The sequence below is a fragment of the Verticillium dahliae genome, genomic scaffold, assembly GCF_000150675.1.
Source record: "Verticillium dahliae VdLs.17 supercont1.2 genomic scaffold, whole genome shotgun sequence".
NCBI lineage: Eukaryota > Fungi > Ascomycota > Sordariomycetes > Glomerellales > Plectosphaerellaceae > Verticillium > Verticillium dahliae.
The window spans coordinates 324,007-340,810 of record NW_009276916.1 but is presented as its reverse complement, the minus strand read 5'-3'; the positions used below and the strand labels follow the sequence as shown (position 1 = coordinate 340,810).

General features: G+C 57.8%; 7 protein-coding genes across 7 annotated transcripts; 4 read left to right on the top strand and 3 right to left on the bottom strand.

Moving 5' to 3' along the window:
- Positions 1 to 2,510: 2,510 nt before the first annotated feature.
- VDAG_00913 (arginyl-tRNA-protein transferase) lies at positions 2,511 to 4,071 on the top strand (the record flags this gene model as incomplete). Its single annotated transcript, XM_009649799.1, has 2 exons — positions 2,511 to 2,571; positions 2,831 to 4,071. 2 exons carry the CDS (start codon positions 2,511 to 2,513, stop codon positions 4,069 to 4,071), a joined length of 1,302 nt encoding a protein of 433 aa, XP_009648094.1.
- Positions 4,072 to 4,582: 511 nt separating this feature from the next.
- Positions 4,583 to 5,780, top strand: VDAG_00912 (exosome complex exonuclease RRP42; the record flags this gene model as incomplete). Its single annotated transcript, XM_009649798.1, has 2 exons — positions 4,583 to 5,065; positions 5,160 to 5,780. The coding sequence occupies 2 exons, from the start codon at positions 4,583 to 4,585 to the stop codon at positions 5,778 to 5,780; spliced, it is 1,104 nt and encodes a 367-aa protein (XP_009648093.1).
- Positions 5,781 to 6,009: 229 nt separating this feature from the next.
- Positions 6,010 to 6,790, bottom strand: VDAG_00911 (uncharacterized protein; the record flags this gene model as incomplete). The annotated part of the gene is made up of 2 exons (XM_009649797.1): positions 6,010 to 6,384; positions 6,443 to 6,790. 2 exons carry the CDS (start codon positions 6,788 to 6,790, stop codon positions 6,010 to 6,012), a joined length of 723 nt encoding a protein of 240 aa, XP_009648092.1.
- Positions 6,791 to 7,382: 592 nt separating this feature from the next.
- On the top strand, positions 7,383 to 8,609 carry VDAG_00910 (cytochrome c). Its single transcript, XM_009649796.1, has 3 exons — positions 7,383 to 7,526; positions 7,955 to 8,145; positions 8,200 to 8,609. The coding sequence occupies exons 1-3, from the start codon at positions 7,517 to 7,519 to the stop codon at positions 8,317 to 8,319; spliced, it is 321 nt and encodes a 106-aa protein (XP_009648091.1). The 5' UTR covers positions 7,383 to 7,516; the 3' UTR covers positions 8,320 to 8,609.
- Positions 8,610 to 9,130: 521 nt separating this feature from the next.
- Positions 9,131 to 11,538, bottom strand: VDAG_00909 (ribosome biogenesis ATPase RIX7; the record flags this gene model as incomplete). The annotated part of the gene is made up of 2 exons (XM_009649795.1): positions 9,131 to 11,185; positions 11,239 to 11,538. The coding sequence occupies 2 exons, from the start codon at positions 11,536 to 11,538 to the stop codon at positions 9,131 to 9,133; spliced, it is 2,355 nt and encodes a 784-aa protein (XP_009648090.1).
- Positions 11,539 to 12,431: 893 nt separating this feature from the next.
- VDAG_00908 (charged multivesicular body protein) lies at positions 12,432 to 13,028 on the top strand (the record flags this gene model as incomplete). The annotated part of the gene is made up of 1 exon (XM_009649794.1): positions 12,432 to 13,028. The coding sequence occupies one exon, from the start codon at positions 12,432 to 12,434 to the stop codon at positions 13,026 to 13,028; it is 597 nt and encodes a 198-aa protein (XP_009648089.1).
- A 663-nt stretch (positions 13,029 to 13,691) lies between these two features.
- Positions 13,692 to 16,442, bottom strand: VDAG_00907 (uncharacterized protein; the record flags this gene model as incomplete). Its single annotated transcript, XM_009649793.1, has 4 exons — positions 13,692 to 15,689; positions 15,742 to 16,008; positions 16,075 to 16,194; positions 16,251 to 16,442. The coding sequence occupies 4 exons, from the start codon at positions 16,440 to 16,442 to the stop codon at positions 13,692 to 13,694; spliced, it is 2,577 nt and encodes an 858-aa protein (XP_009648088.1).
- Between the last annotated feature and the right edge of the window lie 362 nt (positions 16,443 to 16,804).

Sequence of the window (16,804 nt, the reverse complement as noted above, 5' to 3'; positions counted from 1 at the left end):
GAGGAGCAGCACCGTGACCCCGCCGATGTTGAGACGCAGGGGCACGTTCCCCGGGAGAGCGAGGCGCAGCGGGAGAGTCGCCATTGCTGGGGTCGAAAGGGGGAACTAGGCAGTCCCCGGCGCCAGTCTGTTTTTTAGCAGGCGGGCCCCATTGGGGGGCGTCGTGACGCGGGTCCTGTGGTCAAAAACCAATTCACCAGATCATTTTTGAGGCCCACCCCCAAAAAGGGGGGATGCCCCCCCCCCCCCCCCCCCTCGTTGTCTTGGTCGGTTCCAGCAACTGAGTCAAGCATCGGAGAGGGGTCAAGATCGACGGCTTCAACGTTGCATAGACGCGAAGGTCAATGACGACAAATTTCCATGCTGGGTAGGTCAGGCTGTTCCAGCTGGGCTGGTTAGGCTGGCTCGCACTCAATACCATCCTTTTTCTTGCCATTCGTCCACAAGTACAGTTCCAATCCAAGCCAAGCAGCGTGACGTGGTTTCCAAGTGGACTCGTCTGCGTGTCGTGAGCTGGCTGTGCTTTTCCCCATGGCCAAAGGACCATGGCCAAAGGATTGTCTGAGGAGTGGGCGCGAAGCCAAGGGTAGGAGTTGGGGAGAGCAATCGGGTCTCTCCCTGCGCTGTGCAGTGGCTCCTCGGTTCGTCCCCTGTAGGCGGACAGAGATGGCAGGAGTCTATGGATCAAACGATCAAACGACCTGATGGCAGCTGTCTCCACGGAGCGCGCGGAGCGGAGCACAGGACGGCCGTCGAGGAGCAAGCCGCAGACGGCCAGGTTTGACAGATCCAGGAGCCAGGGCGATTGGCGACGAGCAACGCACAAGGGTGGCCACGACAGCTGACTGGTTGCCTCACATTCAGTCGACCACTCATTCTTGGCGACAGACCCAGCCATCAAACAATTCGAGGCTGCATGCTCGACTGGTAAGAATCGGCCTCAAAGACGATCGGAGCACGAACCGTGACGGAGACAAAATTGGCTCTGGTGTCGTGTCCAGTAAGCCGTGCAGCCATCCATCCACCCAAGCATCCTATTTCCATCCATCATCAATGCGTGCCGAATGCAGAAGAGGTCACGATATTCAGACGCTGCAGTCGAGGCGAGATCGTGTGGCCATTCCTGGTCGGAACTGTCGCGTAGCCGCTGGCCATCAAGCCGCATGCTGCACTGTGCTGCGCTGCAGTTGACAGCTGCGGCCTTCAATTGCATATGTGACACCATCGTCGAAAAGTTCGCGGCGCCCTGTCCTCGTCGTTTTGCGGCGGGGTTTTTTCGAGGGCCATGTCGATCACGTCCGTTTCGATTCCAGTGCATCGATCCCATCCATGCCCTGTGCGACGCCGAGGTGGGATCTTGCCTGCTCACCAGGCCGATCCGATCCAGCGTTAGGTTGCAAAAGTCCCGCGACAGTAGACGACGCGGCGAGCATCCTGGCCTGATCGCGCAGTGTCCTCTTGACGTGCTTCTGCCGTCGACAGTCTCTGGCCCCCGAACCAGAAATGGGGATCCGCCCTGCTCGAGGTCTGGAGTACCGGAGTAGCCTCGATGTCTCGGAGGTCGGTGATTCGCAGCCATTGGGCACCGTGAGATATTTCACTAATCATGATCTGGTGATGCGGCCGTTCAGAGCGGAAGGAGGTTCGCCTCGAAAAAGACCGATGAGGCAACGGAGCGGACATGGGTGATCCAGGGTCCATCGAGCTGCTTGAATTCTTCCATTGAGGAATATCGTGCCATCGTATCATCGTGTCACAGAACTGTAGATGCATGAGTTGGTCCCTGGACGGCTCAGGACTTCTTCGACACCTCCAGGGGTCTTGGAGCAGCCTTGTCGGTTCCTACGTGTGGACTCGAAACCAGGGAAGCATCGCGGAAGGCATCAGGTCGTCCTACCTTGTTACCTACCTGAGGTACCAGGTAAGGTAGGTGCCTCCGGTATAAGGTACAGTAGGTTGGAAGGTAACAATGCAGGGCCCGAGCTTTTCCTTCCTCCGAGACGTGGTAGCAGCCACAGACGATCGTGGCCGTGCGGACGTCTATCAGGTACCCACTGTGCCTAGGTACCTACCTTAGACACTGGATACCGTAGGTACCTAGGTACCTAGGTATGAGGGGCAGTTTAGCCCACTCACCCTAGGTAGGTCGAGCTACTGCATATTGTGACAATAACGACATTGCACTGCACTGCTTCACATCCCAGTGCTCGGCTTAGCTGTCCTTGCTTGCTCCAAGCGTAACTTTTCAAGTTGGACTCCGACTCGTCTCCAGGGGCACTTGAAAGCATTGCCGGATTGCTGGCCGAGTCCTGTAAGGTGCTCGTCTGCCCTCCCACAGGCCGCCTTACCCCGCCTCGCTGGGAGCTTACTCCTAGCCGTGGGACACCTATCACCAACTTGAGCATGGGAAGGCGCCTGGCTGTTATTCATTCATTCAGTGATCAGCACACAGCGCGCACACGCATATACGCCAATACCTAGGAAGCCCACGACGATCATTCTGGGCAATCATGGCGGCATTCATCTCGCATCCCCTGGAAGAGGACGAGTTGTCGTACGTGAGCCCCATTGGTGAGTTCAGTGTATCCCAGCGCTCCTTTTCACTTTTCCCATCCATGCCAACGAGCAGTGCCAACGAGATTGACCAGGCTACACCAATTCATCCAGTTGTGGCTACTGCGGAAGTGGAAATAAAGGAGGGATGGGCAAGACAAAACGTGAGTGTCCACTGGTACGCTCATATCGGGCCTCTCGTTTCATCCGCATGACACGAAGCCTCACAGCCTCACACTGAGGTGTGATCAGCAAAATTGACACGCCCGTTGCCCAGGCTATTCATACTACGCATCTGCGACATCCTTGACCCCGGAGCTTTATCAGGACTTGTTGGACCGATACTGGCGTCGCTCCGGCCGCCTCCTCTATCGACCCAACCAGCGACAGTCCTGCTGCCCGCACTACACCATCCGCCAGGACACTGCCGCCTTCAAACCGTCCAGGGACCAACGGCAGGCCGTGAACAGGTTCAACCGGTATGTCATTGGCAAAGAGTATGCAGCTGCTGCCGCCCGTCTCTATCCACGGTCACGCGAGGAAACCAAGAAGCGAGATGCCGAGTTCAGTCTCGTCGAGCGGATCCACGAGGCCGAGGCAAAGAACCTGAAGACTCCCCCTGACCCTGCACACAACTTCACCGTCACGCTTGAAGACGACTCGTTCACCGAAGAGAAGTACGCCGTGTATGAGAACTACCAGCGCGTCGTCCACAAGGAAGGATCGGGCGACATCTCCAGGGGCGGTTTCCGGCGTTTCCTGTGTGACTCTCCCGTTCGAAGAAAGACAGTCATCAACGACCAAGGAAAGGAGATGCAACTCGGCTCCTTCCACCACTGCTATCGGTTGGACGGCAAGCTTGTCGCCATTGGCGTGCTGGACCTTTTGCCACATTGCGTCAGCGCAGTCTACTTTCTCTATCACGAGTCCATCCACACATTTATGCCGGGCAAGCTTGGCGCCCTGCAAGAAATCGCCCTAGCTGCGGAAGGCGGCTACCGGTATTGGTACCCGGGGTTCTACATCCACAGCTGCCCAAAGATGCGGTACAAGATTGACTACCTTCCGCAGTACATTCTCGACCCGGAAAGCCTGACCTGGGACCTGCTCGACAAGCCCATACTGGATCTTCTCGACAAGAAGCCGTTTGTCAGCTATTCGGCCGAGAAGCGCGCCATGGTCGAGTCCGACGGCGACAAGGAGATGAACGGCACGACACGTGAGGACAACGACAGCGACGGCGCCCAGCCAGAGGTTGAAAGTGATGGCGAGGAGCCCTCATCCATATTCGAAAGCGACATGCCTGGCGTCGCTTCTTTGAATCAAATGCAGGCGATAGATCTGGATCATCTGTCATTGCGTATCGACAAGTCTGGCATGGAGTACGAGACTTCTGACCTGGTCATCTGGGCCAGCCAGTCACTCTCTCCTGCTGGAGGGTTGAAGACGAAGATTGCCGAGTTTGTGGCAGCAATCGGACCAGATCTCATGCACTCGGTCTGTCTCGATCTCAGCTAGGGCCTTGGGGGCAAGTACTGGGCATTGATACTGTATCGGTGTTAGGAGAATTGGCTACTACGATAGTGAGCCTTGTCGATGAGACGTAAACAATGATGTGACATTGAATATGTATACATCCTTTAACAGCAAACTAAATGACGGATTCGTTTTTTCTTATGTACCCATGTCCGCTACGCTTTCAGTGAGTAAGTGCCATGCTACTCCCTCTTTAGGGGCTCGGAGTCATCTCAGGGGTTGAGCGTGAGCCTCACAGCAAGCAGCCACACACGATCTGGCTCCACACCCCGCGAACCCCACCATGAAAGGAATCCCTGCACGTCAAGCTTTCGCTGCACTCAGATCGACCTCAACTTTTTGCGACAAAAGCTCTATCCAGCGCCTGCACTCGCCAGGCCCATCACCACCCCCCCGCCACCCGATCTCGAAACACGACACACTCTCTTTGCGCCCCTCCCCCCCCAAAGAGAGAAAGCGACAGGCACACCACCCTGCGCCAGAGCCATCCACCATGGCCACAGCAGCGCAGCAAGTCCTGCTCTCCCCCGCCGAGCTCGCCTACCTCCACTCCTCCCTCTCGCTCACGCCCCCCATCCGACCTGACGGCCGCACACCGACCCAGTTCCGCCCACTGACCGCCGAGACGGGCATCCTGCCGGGCACCAACGGCAGCGCGCGCGTGTGCTTCTCCGACGGCACGGAGGCCATCGTCGGCATCAAGGCGGAGCTCGAAAAGACGGCGACGCCGTACGGCGGCGCGGCGGACGAGGACATCTCGAGGATACGGCAGGGCGATCATGTCGAGGACGGCGGCGCAGCCTCCAAGGGCCGCAGCGAGTGGCTCGAGATGACGGTGGAGATCCCGGGCCTGCGGGACGACGAGGCGAGCACCGTCTTCCTGGCGAGCATGCTCAGCGAGGCGCTGCTCGCCGACGGCGAGTTCGCCAAGAAGCTCTACATCAACCGCCGCTTCCACTGGAAGCTCTACCTCGACGTATGTCTCTCCTCGTATGCTTCGGGAACTGCCCCTCTCTTCTTCCTCTTTTAGCCTATAGTGTCGGGGCGTATGACTGACAATGGTGCACCAGATCCTCCTCATCTCGCCGCCCCTCTCGTACCCGCTCCCCCTCCTCTCGCTGACCACGCACCTCGCCCTCCTCGCCACCCGCGTCCCGCGCCTCAAGTCCGAAGGCGACGAGGACCCCATGTTCGACGACGACTGGCAGGCCTCGACCTTCCTGTACCCGCGCAACGCCAAGGGTGGCGCCCGCCCGCCCGTGACGCTCCTCGTCGTCGCCGTCGGCGGCAACATCATCTTCGACCCGGCCAAGGAGGAGCTCGCCGTCGCCGAGTCAGCCCTTGCCGTGTCCGTGGCCGACGCCGGCACCGCGAGCCGCGCCACCGCCACCGCCGCCGAGGGCAGGCAACTGCGCCTGCTGTCTGTGCGGACTGTCGATCCGCCGTCGCGGCTCACGCCGTCGGGCGTGCCCAACTCGGAGAACCCGGCCACGAGCGTGTCGACGCCGGGGAAGAAGGCGGCCGTGCCGCTGCCGGGCGTGGTGGGCTACGGCGTGCAGCAAGGCGTGTGGAGGCCGCCGATTGGGGGCACCAAGTTTGCCGTGCTGGAGGCCATGATCGGCAAGGTCCTCGAGAAGGGCGGTGTCGCGGATGAGGTGTTGGATGGACTCGAGGGCGTAGACCTGGTGTAGACGACGGGATGCGTCTGGGCCCATTTCACCTTACAAGGTCTATGGGCGGAGTAGACGGGGCAAACAAAAACAAGGGTACTACACCCCTGAGCATTTGGGTCATGTTGGAGCTTTATTGTACAGGTACAGGGTATACTACAGATCCGCCACCCGCCCACGGCGCTGGGGCTTCCTTTACATGACGACGTTTGGTACATTCCGGTCGTGTGATTTCTCTCCTTGTTCCCCTTTATCTGGTGCCCTGCTTGTGCGCAGCGGCAATTGCCTCGGCCGCGAGGGCCTCGGCGCCGCGAGAGGGCGCCGCACTCTCGTCCTCGTCCTCGCTGCTCGACTTGAACCAGTTGGCGACTGGGTTGCTCTTGTCAAGACCGTGCACCTTTCTGTAGTAGGCTCGCTTAGCAACGTCGTCGGTATGGGCGGTGTGCTGGGCAATGACCTTCTCGTTGCGGTCGACCTCGTGCAGCTGCAGGACGCGGATCCAGGTGCCGATGAAATCGATGGGGCTGCTCCAGAACTCGGACGGCCTGGGGAGGAGGTGCTTGTAGGGTGACGTGTGGCTGAAGTTGAGGATGAAGGTGGAGAGAGCGAGGATCGATAGTGTGCCCTTGGAGATGTCAGTACCTGGACACATTGGGTGACGGAGACACAAATGTTGCACATACAAGGGAGATGAAGAGGTGGAGGTTGCGGTTGTGGATGAACTTGTGTGTTCTTGATCCCTCGGGCGGCAGCATGCCGGGGTACTCTCTCCTCTTCTGAACAGCCTTTTCGGCCTCGCTCATAGCACCTCCATAGTGTTTCGGGCCCTGGTTCCTGGGGAGTCGAGATCCGTGGGAAGGAGGGTTGAATTTTGCCGGTTTCTCGAGCACAATGGGCTTGCTTGGCGTCTTAGTCGAAGCATGGCGACGGCAGACAGCTGCCGTGTTCCTCGAGACGTTGGCGTTGAAAACACCACGCCATGCCGGCATGAGGAAGCGTGGAGGGAGGCTGGCGGCGATGGAAGGCGTCATGACCCCAGGCTTTGGTGTTCGAAGGGAAGAGGGGTGAGCTTGTCGTGGTAGTGGTGGTGGCGGGCGTGGATATCGCGAGAAGCTATCCCGATCGACAGATCGCGCATGTGCCCCCCCCCGAAAAAAGTTCACCTCAGGCCTACATGTACACATCGGCCAAGCTCTGGGTTCAAAGCCCGAAATGCAGGCTCGACAGCGGAACCCCCGGGGGCGTATTCGGTGGGCCCCAGCACTGGAAAGGCGCTAAAATGTCGGCCTTTGCACTGTTGTTAGGTAAGGTACCTAGATACCTAGGTACCTAGATAGGTAGGTAAGGTACGGAACAATTGTCCTCCAGGCTGTTGTTTCCGGGTTTGCCCGGTACGGAAGTACCGCCCCCCTGCGTCAGTGTGCGCCCTCTGACCATTTGCTGGCCGATGATTGGCGCGGACCTGAATGATGACTGGGTCATTTGGACCCGTTGGAGGCGCCACAGCGTGGCTGGTGCGCTGTCTGTAGTGAGCTCATTGCCAGGATTTGCGCGCGCGTGCCATTAAAGTCGATCGGCTCCCAGCCGGTTTCTCTCTCCCAAAAGTTTTCCTCCTCCCCTTCCACCCTCTGACGACTATTTCCAACCTCGACACGTTACCCATACGCCCTTTGCAAGAGATTCGATTCTTTTGCAATCCTACATAATACCTTCTTCATCTTCTTAACACCTTAATACCCCCTCTCAAAATCGTCAAAATGGCTGGTGGTAAGTTCCTACACCCGGTGTTTCCCAGTGGCAGGCTTCGCGAATGGTCCGACTTGTCTGCGAATGCCATTGAGCATCGGCGCCGGTGTTTTCGACTTGGATACACCGTTGAGACGATGTCTGAATTGCGAATCCTGAGCTTGGGGTGATTTTGGAGCCTCGGTGACCTCTGGCGCACCTGTCATGTCAGCTTTTCCTGCGTCATTTCCCCTGGCCTCGGCAACGCTGCGAACGAAGGGACAACGACTCCAGCTCATACCTATTGAGTCGGACTCGTTTCTCATCTCGATCTCAACGCAATCCACTTCGAACGAAAGCCCGATACTCTCTGTCTCTCCTCTCAGACCTGTTGGAAATCATGTCGCTGCCGAAGCTGGCAACACTGCATCACCACCACAAATCAATCGCATAGCTAACTCTTGCCCCAGGTGACGCCAAGAAGGGTGCTTCCCTCTTCAAGACCCGTTGCGCTCAGTGCCACACCGTCGAGGCTGGCGGCGGCAACAAGATCGGTCCTGCGCTGCACGGCCTCTTCGGCCGCAAGACTGGTTCCGTCGACGGCTACTCCTACACCGATGCCAACAAGCAGAAGGGTATTGAGTGGAACAACGACACTCTGGTATGTTGATCTCATCGTGATGCTGAAAGCGAGCTTCTTCTAATCCCCTTGCAGTTCGAGTACCTCGAGAACCCCAAGAAGTACATCCCCGGCACCAAGATGGCTTTCGGTGGTCTCAAGAAGGCCAAGGACAGGAACGACCTGATCGCCTACCTCAAGGACGCCACCGCCTAAGCGGATCGCCCTCTCTTCTCACTCACCCGCAATCCACCACACACCCTCTCCACACTCCACCCACCATCCACCACCACAGGTCGTGTTGTTGTACCACTAGGATACGAAAGAACGATGGGGAAGAAGAGCTCGGAAGTTGCATTAGACGGGATTCGGCGAGACTTCCTTTTCCTTGAGACATAATGCGACATGTACCATAGACTCAAATGATGCCCTCCAGGACAGTGCGTCCGGGGCAGCGGGCACCCTTGATGGCCCGCCTTTTATTCCATCTCCTCTTCTGCGCTCAACTCGTTCTTGGAAGTGATGAAAACTCGAAGTGGCAGTGTGCCAGTGAAATGCGCATTCCACACTGGCTGAAGCCAGTCGTATCTGTGGTACGCATTTCTCTCCTCGGATCGAGATCCATAATACGAGAGCTTGACCGGGACATTCTCCGAAAGGCTTGGGGAGATGACATGCCAAGACTTGGGTTCTCGGTCATCATTACACAGATTTGCATCCACGATTATTTCCGGCGTTCGGTCTTCGTGACGTAGTTCACATGAGATTTTCAGAATTCGATCCCATCCCAGAAGATCAGCTGCATGATTATAATCCTTAGGTGGCACGTACGGCAAGACATGCTCATGCGCCCATGTGCAACAAACCAAACCAAGCAGCTCAACCCTCCAAGACAAGGATCGACAGCGCTCTATCTGCATGGCCATCCCCACATACACAAGCTCATCTCACGTGAAACAGCATCTCCGCATCATGCCCTTGGGTGGAGTGATTTGATGTATTCTTTCAACGGTCCCGGTCATGCCCTCTACCTCTGGTGGTGCAACTTGGCCGCCAACTTGCGATAGCTCTCGGGATTCGGCACGCTCGGCTTCGTCTGCTCGAGCGCAGCCTCCCAGTCGGCCGGGGACAGGGACGGGTCGCCGCCCTCATACCGCAGAACGCACGCGTCCAGCGCGTTCTTGTACAGTCCGTAGAGATCGGCGCCGCTGAAGCCCTTGCACCGCGGGTCCCGCGCGACCGTCTCGATCACGTCAGGGCCGCCGGCCGCCGCGGCCCCCTGCTCGGTGCCCTCCATCACAGCATCGGCCGCCTTGTCGCTGCCGCCGATGCCGTTCCTGTAAATGGTGCGCAGGATGTCGACGCGCTCGTCCTCGGTCGGCATGTCGACGAACAAGAGCTTGTCGAGACGACCGGGGCGCAGCACGGCCGGGTCGATCATGTCGGGCCGGTTACTCGTGCCGATGACGTAGACCTCGCCGCGGTCGCCGGCCCCGTCGAGCTCCGCCAGCAGCGCGTTGACGACGCGGGCGCCGGCCTCGGTCGACGTGTTCTCGCGCTTGGGCACGAGCGAGTCCATCTCGTCGAAGAAGAGGATGCAAGGCGCGCAGCTCTTGGCGCGCGCGAAGAGCTCGCGCACGGCGCGCTCCGACTCGCCGACGTACTTGTTGAGCAGCTCGGGGCCCTTGATGAGGATGAAGCTCGCCTGGGCGTCGTTGGCCACGGCCTTGGCGACGAGCGTCTTGCCGCAGCCGGGGGGCCCGAAGAGGAGGACGCCTGCGGGGCGCTGCTTGCCGAAGCGCGCGAAGAGGAGGGGCTCCTTGATGCGGCGGACGATGGACACTTGGAAGGCGGCGCGGACCGAGTGCATGGCGCCGACCTCGGACCAGGTCGTTGACGGGATGGTGCTGAAGCCCTCGCGGCGCATGTGCGGGGTGTGTTCTGAGACGGCGTGTGCAAAGTCTTCGTACGTGAGGTGGACTTGAGGAGCGGGCGTGAGACTTTCGGCGGCGAGGTACTCGTAGCGGAACCTTATGCCAGCCGTGTCTCGCTTGTCGACAGGTTCTTCGGTCGGTTCTGGCCGGGGGATCCAAGTCAGACTTTGGCGGGCGTGGGCGTCTTCGAGGTCGATGAGGCGGTCGTGAGCCCGTTCGATTGCAGCTTGGACGACTGCTTGGATATCCCGACCGACAAAGCCGTGCGTCCGGATCGCCAGGGTTTTGTAGTCAAAGCTCTCCGGAAGGCCAAGGTTGCAAGACAGTACCCGGAAGATGGCCTCGCGCGCATCGGCGTTGGGAACTTTGATGTTGAGAGTGCGGGCGAAGAGGTCGGGCGTACATAGACTGGCGTCGATGGTTTCAATCTTGGTGGTAGTAGCCACAACGAAGACGGGTTCATTCTCCCGCTGCCAGTCCCGTAGGCGTCTCATGCCTATCCTGAGTTGGGTCACAATTTCTTGCTCTCGGTCACTCTGTGTGTTGCCCGACTTGGGCATGTAGTCGTGCAAACCTTCAATCAAGATGATGCATGGAGCACATTTTGTGGCTTCGTCGAAGACATCCGTTATGATCTTGGTAACCTTCTCTGGCGACTTTGTGGCCTCCTCTAGATGCTTTCCCAAGGGTATGATGGGCGTAGAGCTGATAGCGGCGAGCATTCGCACGGCGGACTGTTTGCCGGTACCTGGCGGCCCAGAGATGATGTAGCCAACGGGCATTCCTTGGAGGCGTTGACGACCTTGGGGTCGCCTGAGACGTGAAAATATGGTCCTGTCGAGTTCGTCCACGGTTGATGCCACGCCTCCGAGAACGATAGAGTCCGGATCGACTTGTTCCGCGGCGTACTTGGGCGGTTTCGGTGCCTTCTTTGTTCCTGAAAGTTGAGCCTCGGCCTGTGCCGTTCCGTTGGGCTTGGACGATTTGCCGGGGGTAACAGCAGAGCCGTCGCTGACGGCCTCAGTCCCGTTAACGGCGTCTGGCTCTGGAGACAGGCGTCGCCGCTTGGTGCTCTTCCCCTCAGCGCCTTGGGCCGTGGTGTTCCACTGTTTGGCCATCTGTCGGTTGAGCAAGAAGCGATCTTCGGGCTGCGGATTGTCAGAAGCCTCTTCTGGCGGTATTACATCGACAGCTCACTCACTTTATTTGACTCGTTGATCTCATCCAACGCCGCCTCACTGTCTTCAGAATCGGACTGTTCCTGCTTCAGAAAGTCCAAGCAGCGATCGATGGCATCTTCCAGGGGTTTCCTCTTCTGCCGAGCAAGACTCGAGTTGGACTTCTTGATGATGTCGTAGACACCCGAGATGGTGAGCTTTGCGCGTTTCCTGTCCTTGGGCTGGTTGGCCGTGCGTTCATCTTCGAGCTTCTTCACGATCTGATAGACGTCGCGGTCAAGGCTGTTGCGAAGATTCGCTTTTGGGCGTCCATATTTGAGCATGATGAGTTGTTTCTCGAGGCCGGGCCCACCATGCGCCGGTTTGATAGAGCTTGTGTTTGACTGAGTGAGACCCTGCTGGATTGTACTCTCTCATGAACATCGTCGTCAAAAAATTTAATGGAGCCTGTTGAAAGCGGCTGTGATTGGTAGAGGGGTCTTTGGTGTCTTATCGATAAGACCAATGTCGAAACTCAGTGCAACAAGCACGTGAAGGTATCATGGAACTCTCTGACCAGTGAAGCAGCCCGAGATTGCTCCAGTCGCATCACCGTCCAGCATCGGAAATGCCATGTCCTTGTGACTGTCGTGTTGCATGTCATCGGTCTTGGACGATGCCATATGAAGTGAGATAACAAGGAACTAAGTGCTGACATAAGAATCACCACCGATAAGACACGCGACCTCGGCTTATCTGCCTATTACATCCCACATCGGGGGACCCGTAATAATGACGAAAGACCAGCCACAACCCGCCAAGCAGACGCCGTCAACCGGCCCCCGTCGCATGTCGCTCAGCAGGGTACCACAGCGCGCGCAAGCCTCACGCCGTCACCTCGAGCCTCTTCTCCGAAACGAAGCACCTACAACAACGCGACAAGGCCGCGTCCCCCATACCCTCGCAGCGCGGCGTTTCCTCCTCTCCCACAAGTCGCGCGGTCTGTCCACCGCAATCACACACCAAAATGGGCGCAAACGGCAGCAAAGTCACGGCGCAGGACAAGTACTAACTACCCCCCCTTCCTGAATCCCCCCTCCCCTCCCCGCTCTCACACTTCCTCCTTTCTCCTGCTGCTTCCCCTCCCCCTCAGCCAAAAGCCGGACAGCATGTTCTCTGAAACGCAGACTGACCGAGGGCCATCGCTGGCCTCCTCTCCTCCAGGGCCATCCTCGACATGAAGCTCCAGCGCGACAAGCTCCACCAGTACCAGAAGCGCATCACCCTCCTGACCGACAAGGAGACGGCCATCGCGAAGCAGATGCTCGCCAAGGGCGACAAGGACAAGGCCCTGCTCGCCCTGCGCCGCAAGAAGTACCAAGAGTCCCTGCTCGCCAAGACGGACGCCCAGCTCGCCCAGCTGCAGCACCTGACGTCCAACGTCGAGTTCGCGCTCATACAAAAGGACGTCATGTTCGGGCTGCAGCAGGGCTCGCGCGTGCTCAAGGATATCCAGGCCGAGATGGGCGGCGTCGAGGGCGTCGAGCGCATGATGGGCGAGAACGCCGAGGCCCTCGCGTACCAGAAGGAGATTGCCGAGCTGCTCAACGGCCGCATCTCCAACTCGGAGGAGGAGGAGGTCGAGGACGAGCTCGCCGAGATGGAGGCCAGGCTTAACGCCGGAAAGGAGGCGGCCCAGGGTGTGCCGCCGCAGAGGCACGATCTGCCCGTTGCGCCGGATACGGAGCTCACGAGGCCGACGACGGAAGAGGAGGACGAGGAACGGCCGCAGAGGGTGAGGCAGGCGGAGAGGAGACAGATGGTGCCGGCATGACCTGGCTGGAACGACGTCCACGATACAATGCAGCGACGGGATGGTTTGCGGACCATCGTGTTTCTTTTTTGTTGTTGCTTCTTTCTTTGACGCATATGCTTGTTTACGATGACCGACTTGGGTATATTGGGAGTTGGCACGGAGTTGGTGCGCATCGGTGGTGGGCAGCATTCTCATAAGATACTTTAGAAGAGCGACTTTGGGCGGCACTTTTTTCTTTCCCTCTTTGCGAATCCTCATTATACTCTAGACACACAAAGTTTGCATGGCAATCAATGGTTCGAAACAAAATCTTCTCAAAATTGGTGCAGCGGCAAAATCGCCGTCAGGCCCTGCTTTATGCTTCCATCTTCATCTTGCTTCTTCGACCGATCAGTCCAGGCTCACCCAGACAAAATCCTCTCCACACGGGTATCATTCCACAGAGTCCATGTACGCCTTCATAGCCCAACCCCTCTGGGCAGAAGCTAGTAAGTCAGCTCCTCCATGCAAATGCTTAAGTGTTCCTCTCAGGACAGAACCAATAGGGCCATCCTTTCCAAATCATGGACTCCGTACGCCGATGAAAACACCAATGCTGTCTTGACCTCTTTACTTTCAACGACATTCGTCATGCCAGTCCATAAACACACAAAAGTCACCGCCAATCCGTGCTGCCGTAATTCAACTGTCGATGAGTATAATCTGGTGATCAGGGGGTAGAGGCGTCCGAGGAGTGTATTGACGATCATCAATGACATATCCGTTCGAACTACTCTCGGCTGACATGGGCTGCGCTGCGTAGCCGCGGTAGGGCGCGTGTTGAGCGTGAGCTGGCCGGCTGGGGTTGTCAAATGACCTATGAAAACGGTCAGCCGACTTGTAAACGCAGCGTGCAGGGGGGTTCACTGACGTCTGGTCATATTGTCGTCCAGACGAGGGCCCTGCATCACGATCATCATAAGGATGATAGCCTTGTCGATAGGGGCTATCAAATCCGGGCCCGGCACGTCGAACATAGACAGGCTGTTCTGGTGTTGCGTCTGGCATGTTGTAAGCGCCATCCAATCCGGATCGCTGTCCATTTGCCCGCGGATAGGTGCTGTGGCCAGTTGCTGGGTCACGCCGGATCTGAGGCGACTCCCTGAGCCGTACAAATCCTTCATCGCGTAGGGTGGCATGCGACGGGGCAGACGGCACAGTTTCCCTCAGCCGTAAGAAACCTTCCGGCATGGACGAGCCGTGGACTTGTGGCGCCAAGGCGGGTGCCAGTGGTAAGTGTGCCGGCCTGCTCCGTTGGAAGTCACTAATCCTGTGATCAGGGCTATGCACGTCGCGCATGATGCGGTCCCTGTCTAATACAATGACCTCGCGTTGTAGTGGCGAAGGTTGTGTGTGTCCATATTCAGGCACACGTTCATACAGGGGCCTTTGTTGGGCGGGCGCCCGATGCAAGGGGGCATCGCTACTACCGTATGACTTGGCATCTGGTCTGAACGGAGACTCTAGCATTGGGGAATAGCCACGATCACTCAGGACAGGCTGTCGATTCCTTGGCTCATACCATTCACGGGGTGCGTGGCCGTCGTCATTGTAAGCAAGGTGCCGCTCCAGAGGAACTGGGGGACGGCCTTCTCGGTCCGCTGCTATTCTCTGTAGGGAAACGGGTCCGCGGTATGTTGGGGTCATGGGCCGTTCCTCGCGCTGACCAAAGGAGGGACGCTGAGGGGACGGCTGTTCAATGGACGGGTGCAGCATGTCCTGCAAAGGTACGTTGTAGCCGTCTGAGGGCCGGCTCCTAGAGCGTGCTATATTATGAACACCCATCTGGCGCCAAGGTTCGCTTGCCTCTTCGAATGCAGGTCTTTCGGAGGCTGTAAAGTGGGGTTCAGGTAGTGGAGGGGGAGGTCGAAAGAATGAACCAGGCCGTGGCTCGCCAATGATGCCGCTCTGAGTATATCCCAATGTATACCCCGTTTGAGACGGCCCACGAATAGTAGAGGGATGGGGAGAGGGACGGGATGGAGGTGCTGGGTAATCAGAAAACCCGTGAGGATAGGATCCGTGACTAGCAGATCCACCAGCCTCGGGCGCCTCTTGAGGGTGAGGGTTCGCCCGTTGACGGTCGAGTGCCTGGTTCCAAGCCACCTCGTACCGCTTGAGACTCTTCTGGGCTTTGCGCTGCTCGTGCAGTTGGGCCTTCCTCAACTTGGCCGACTTCACCGGAATGCCCTGCTTCTTTCGCGCCTTCCGCTGAGGTTTGGCGGATGCCGCACGACCGCTGACAGGAGTGCTGCGTGCTGCATCAAGAGCTGTAATGGGGTTAGGCACAAGGGCATTGCTGCCTTGAAACTCGACGCTGCTCGAGGAGTCGGAATCAGGATCGTCGATGGCATCTTCCGGGGCATCGTCGTCTTCGTCGTCTGTCACGACCACAATCTCTCTCATGATTTCGTCGAGCTGGTCCCGCCCAGACTCGTCATCGCCTCGCCACTTGACGAGGATATCGAGGCAAAGCGCCTCTGTGGCTCTTCGAGCGTTGGACCACGTGGTTTCCCTAAGAAGATCGTCATACCGCGTATGGGCGTGCCTAATGTGAGCTAGCACAGCTAACTGCACACGGCGAGAGAGAGTCAAATCTTGCTGCATCCCAACGACAAGCTCGCCGTTGAACATGGCATTCTGTACTGTGATTAGCCTCCTTTGTTGATGTGTCATCAGGGGTGTTTGATACCTTTCGAAAAGCGCGAGCGACAATCTCCTCCTTGTCAAGTCCTGGCATCTTGGGAAACAGGTCATCAATAGCAGCCCTAGCTTGATTGTTAATGTCCACCTGTGAAGACGGGATCAGCTCGCAACCATTGGGCGCGAGTTGCTGAGGTTTGTTGAAGTAATCGATGCCTAAAGTACGGGCGGCCTCTTGTACGATCTGCTGGCGGAAGTGGTAGCCGATCCGGTTCGTCTGGTGCACCAGGTCGGAGATGTTGTCATTTTTGGTTTCCTTATGAACATGATGGGTTAGTGGGTGCGTATCAACAACTGTGTGAGATGGTCGAGGCTGCCGTACAGATACGATGTAGACCATGGCCCCTCGCTCGCGCGAGAGTTCCTTGCACGCCACAGCCAGCTCAGGGTTGCCGACGGGCACAAAGGCGAAAAGAGGAGGGGGCTCGCGTTTTGACGTTTTCTGTGGCAGGGTCAGGGGACGGGACATGAAGCTTCATCGTCGGCGCAGGCTGTTACCTCGAACTCGAGCGGTTTGCTCTTGAAATCCTTGTTCTGCACCAACTCGAAGAAACTCTTGTACTTGGTACTTGTGTCCCTGGCAGCTTTCAAGCCAGATGGCAGGGGGGCCTTGCGGTCAATCTCCTTGCGTTTTCGGGCCTTGTCCTTCGCCGTGACGACGGCCGGACCAGCCCTCTTTTCTCTCCCCATGGTTTTGGTCCTAGTCGTACCAATGACTGATCATGGCAATGACGAACAAGAGTACAGGAAGCCGCGAAGACCAGGGAATGACAGGGTTAGTTGCACACGCAATGGGACAGAACGACAGGCCTGAAACCAAGAAGCGAAAGAAGCGGACGAGCAACGATGGCCAGTGTCAACGAGAACAGCCGCTTCCAACGCGTTCAGAGCTCTGGTGGCCTCTGTATCAATGTCCTGGACACGGATTGCGAAGCTGATAAGCCTGCCTTCATTCAGGTGCTGATCACTCAGGTGAGAGAGAACGTGAACTGCGAACGCGAACGCGAAGAAGTGAAACAAGCTCCCTGAGCCGACGAGATTTGCGCTCCGAT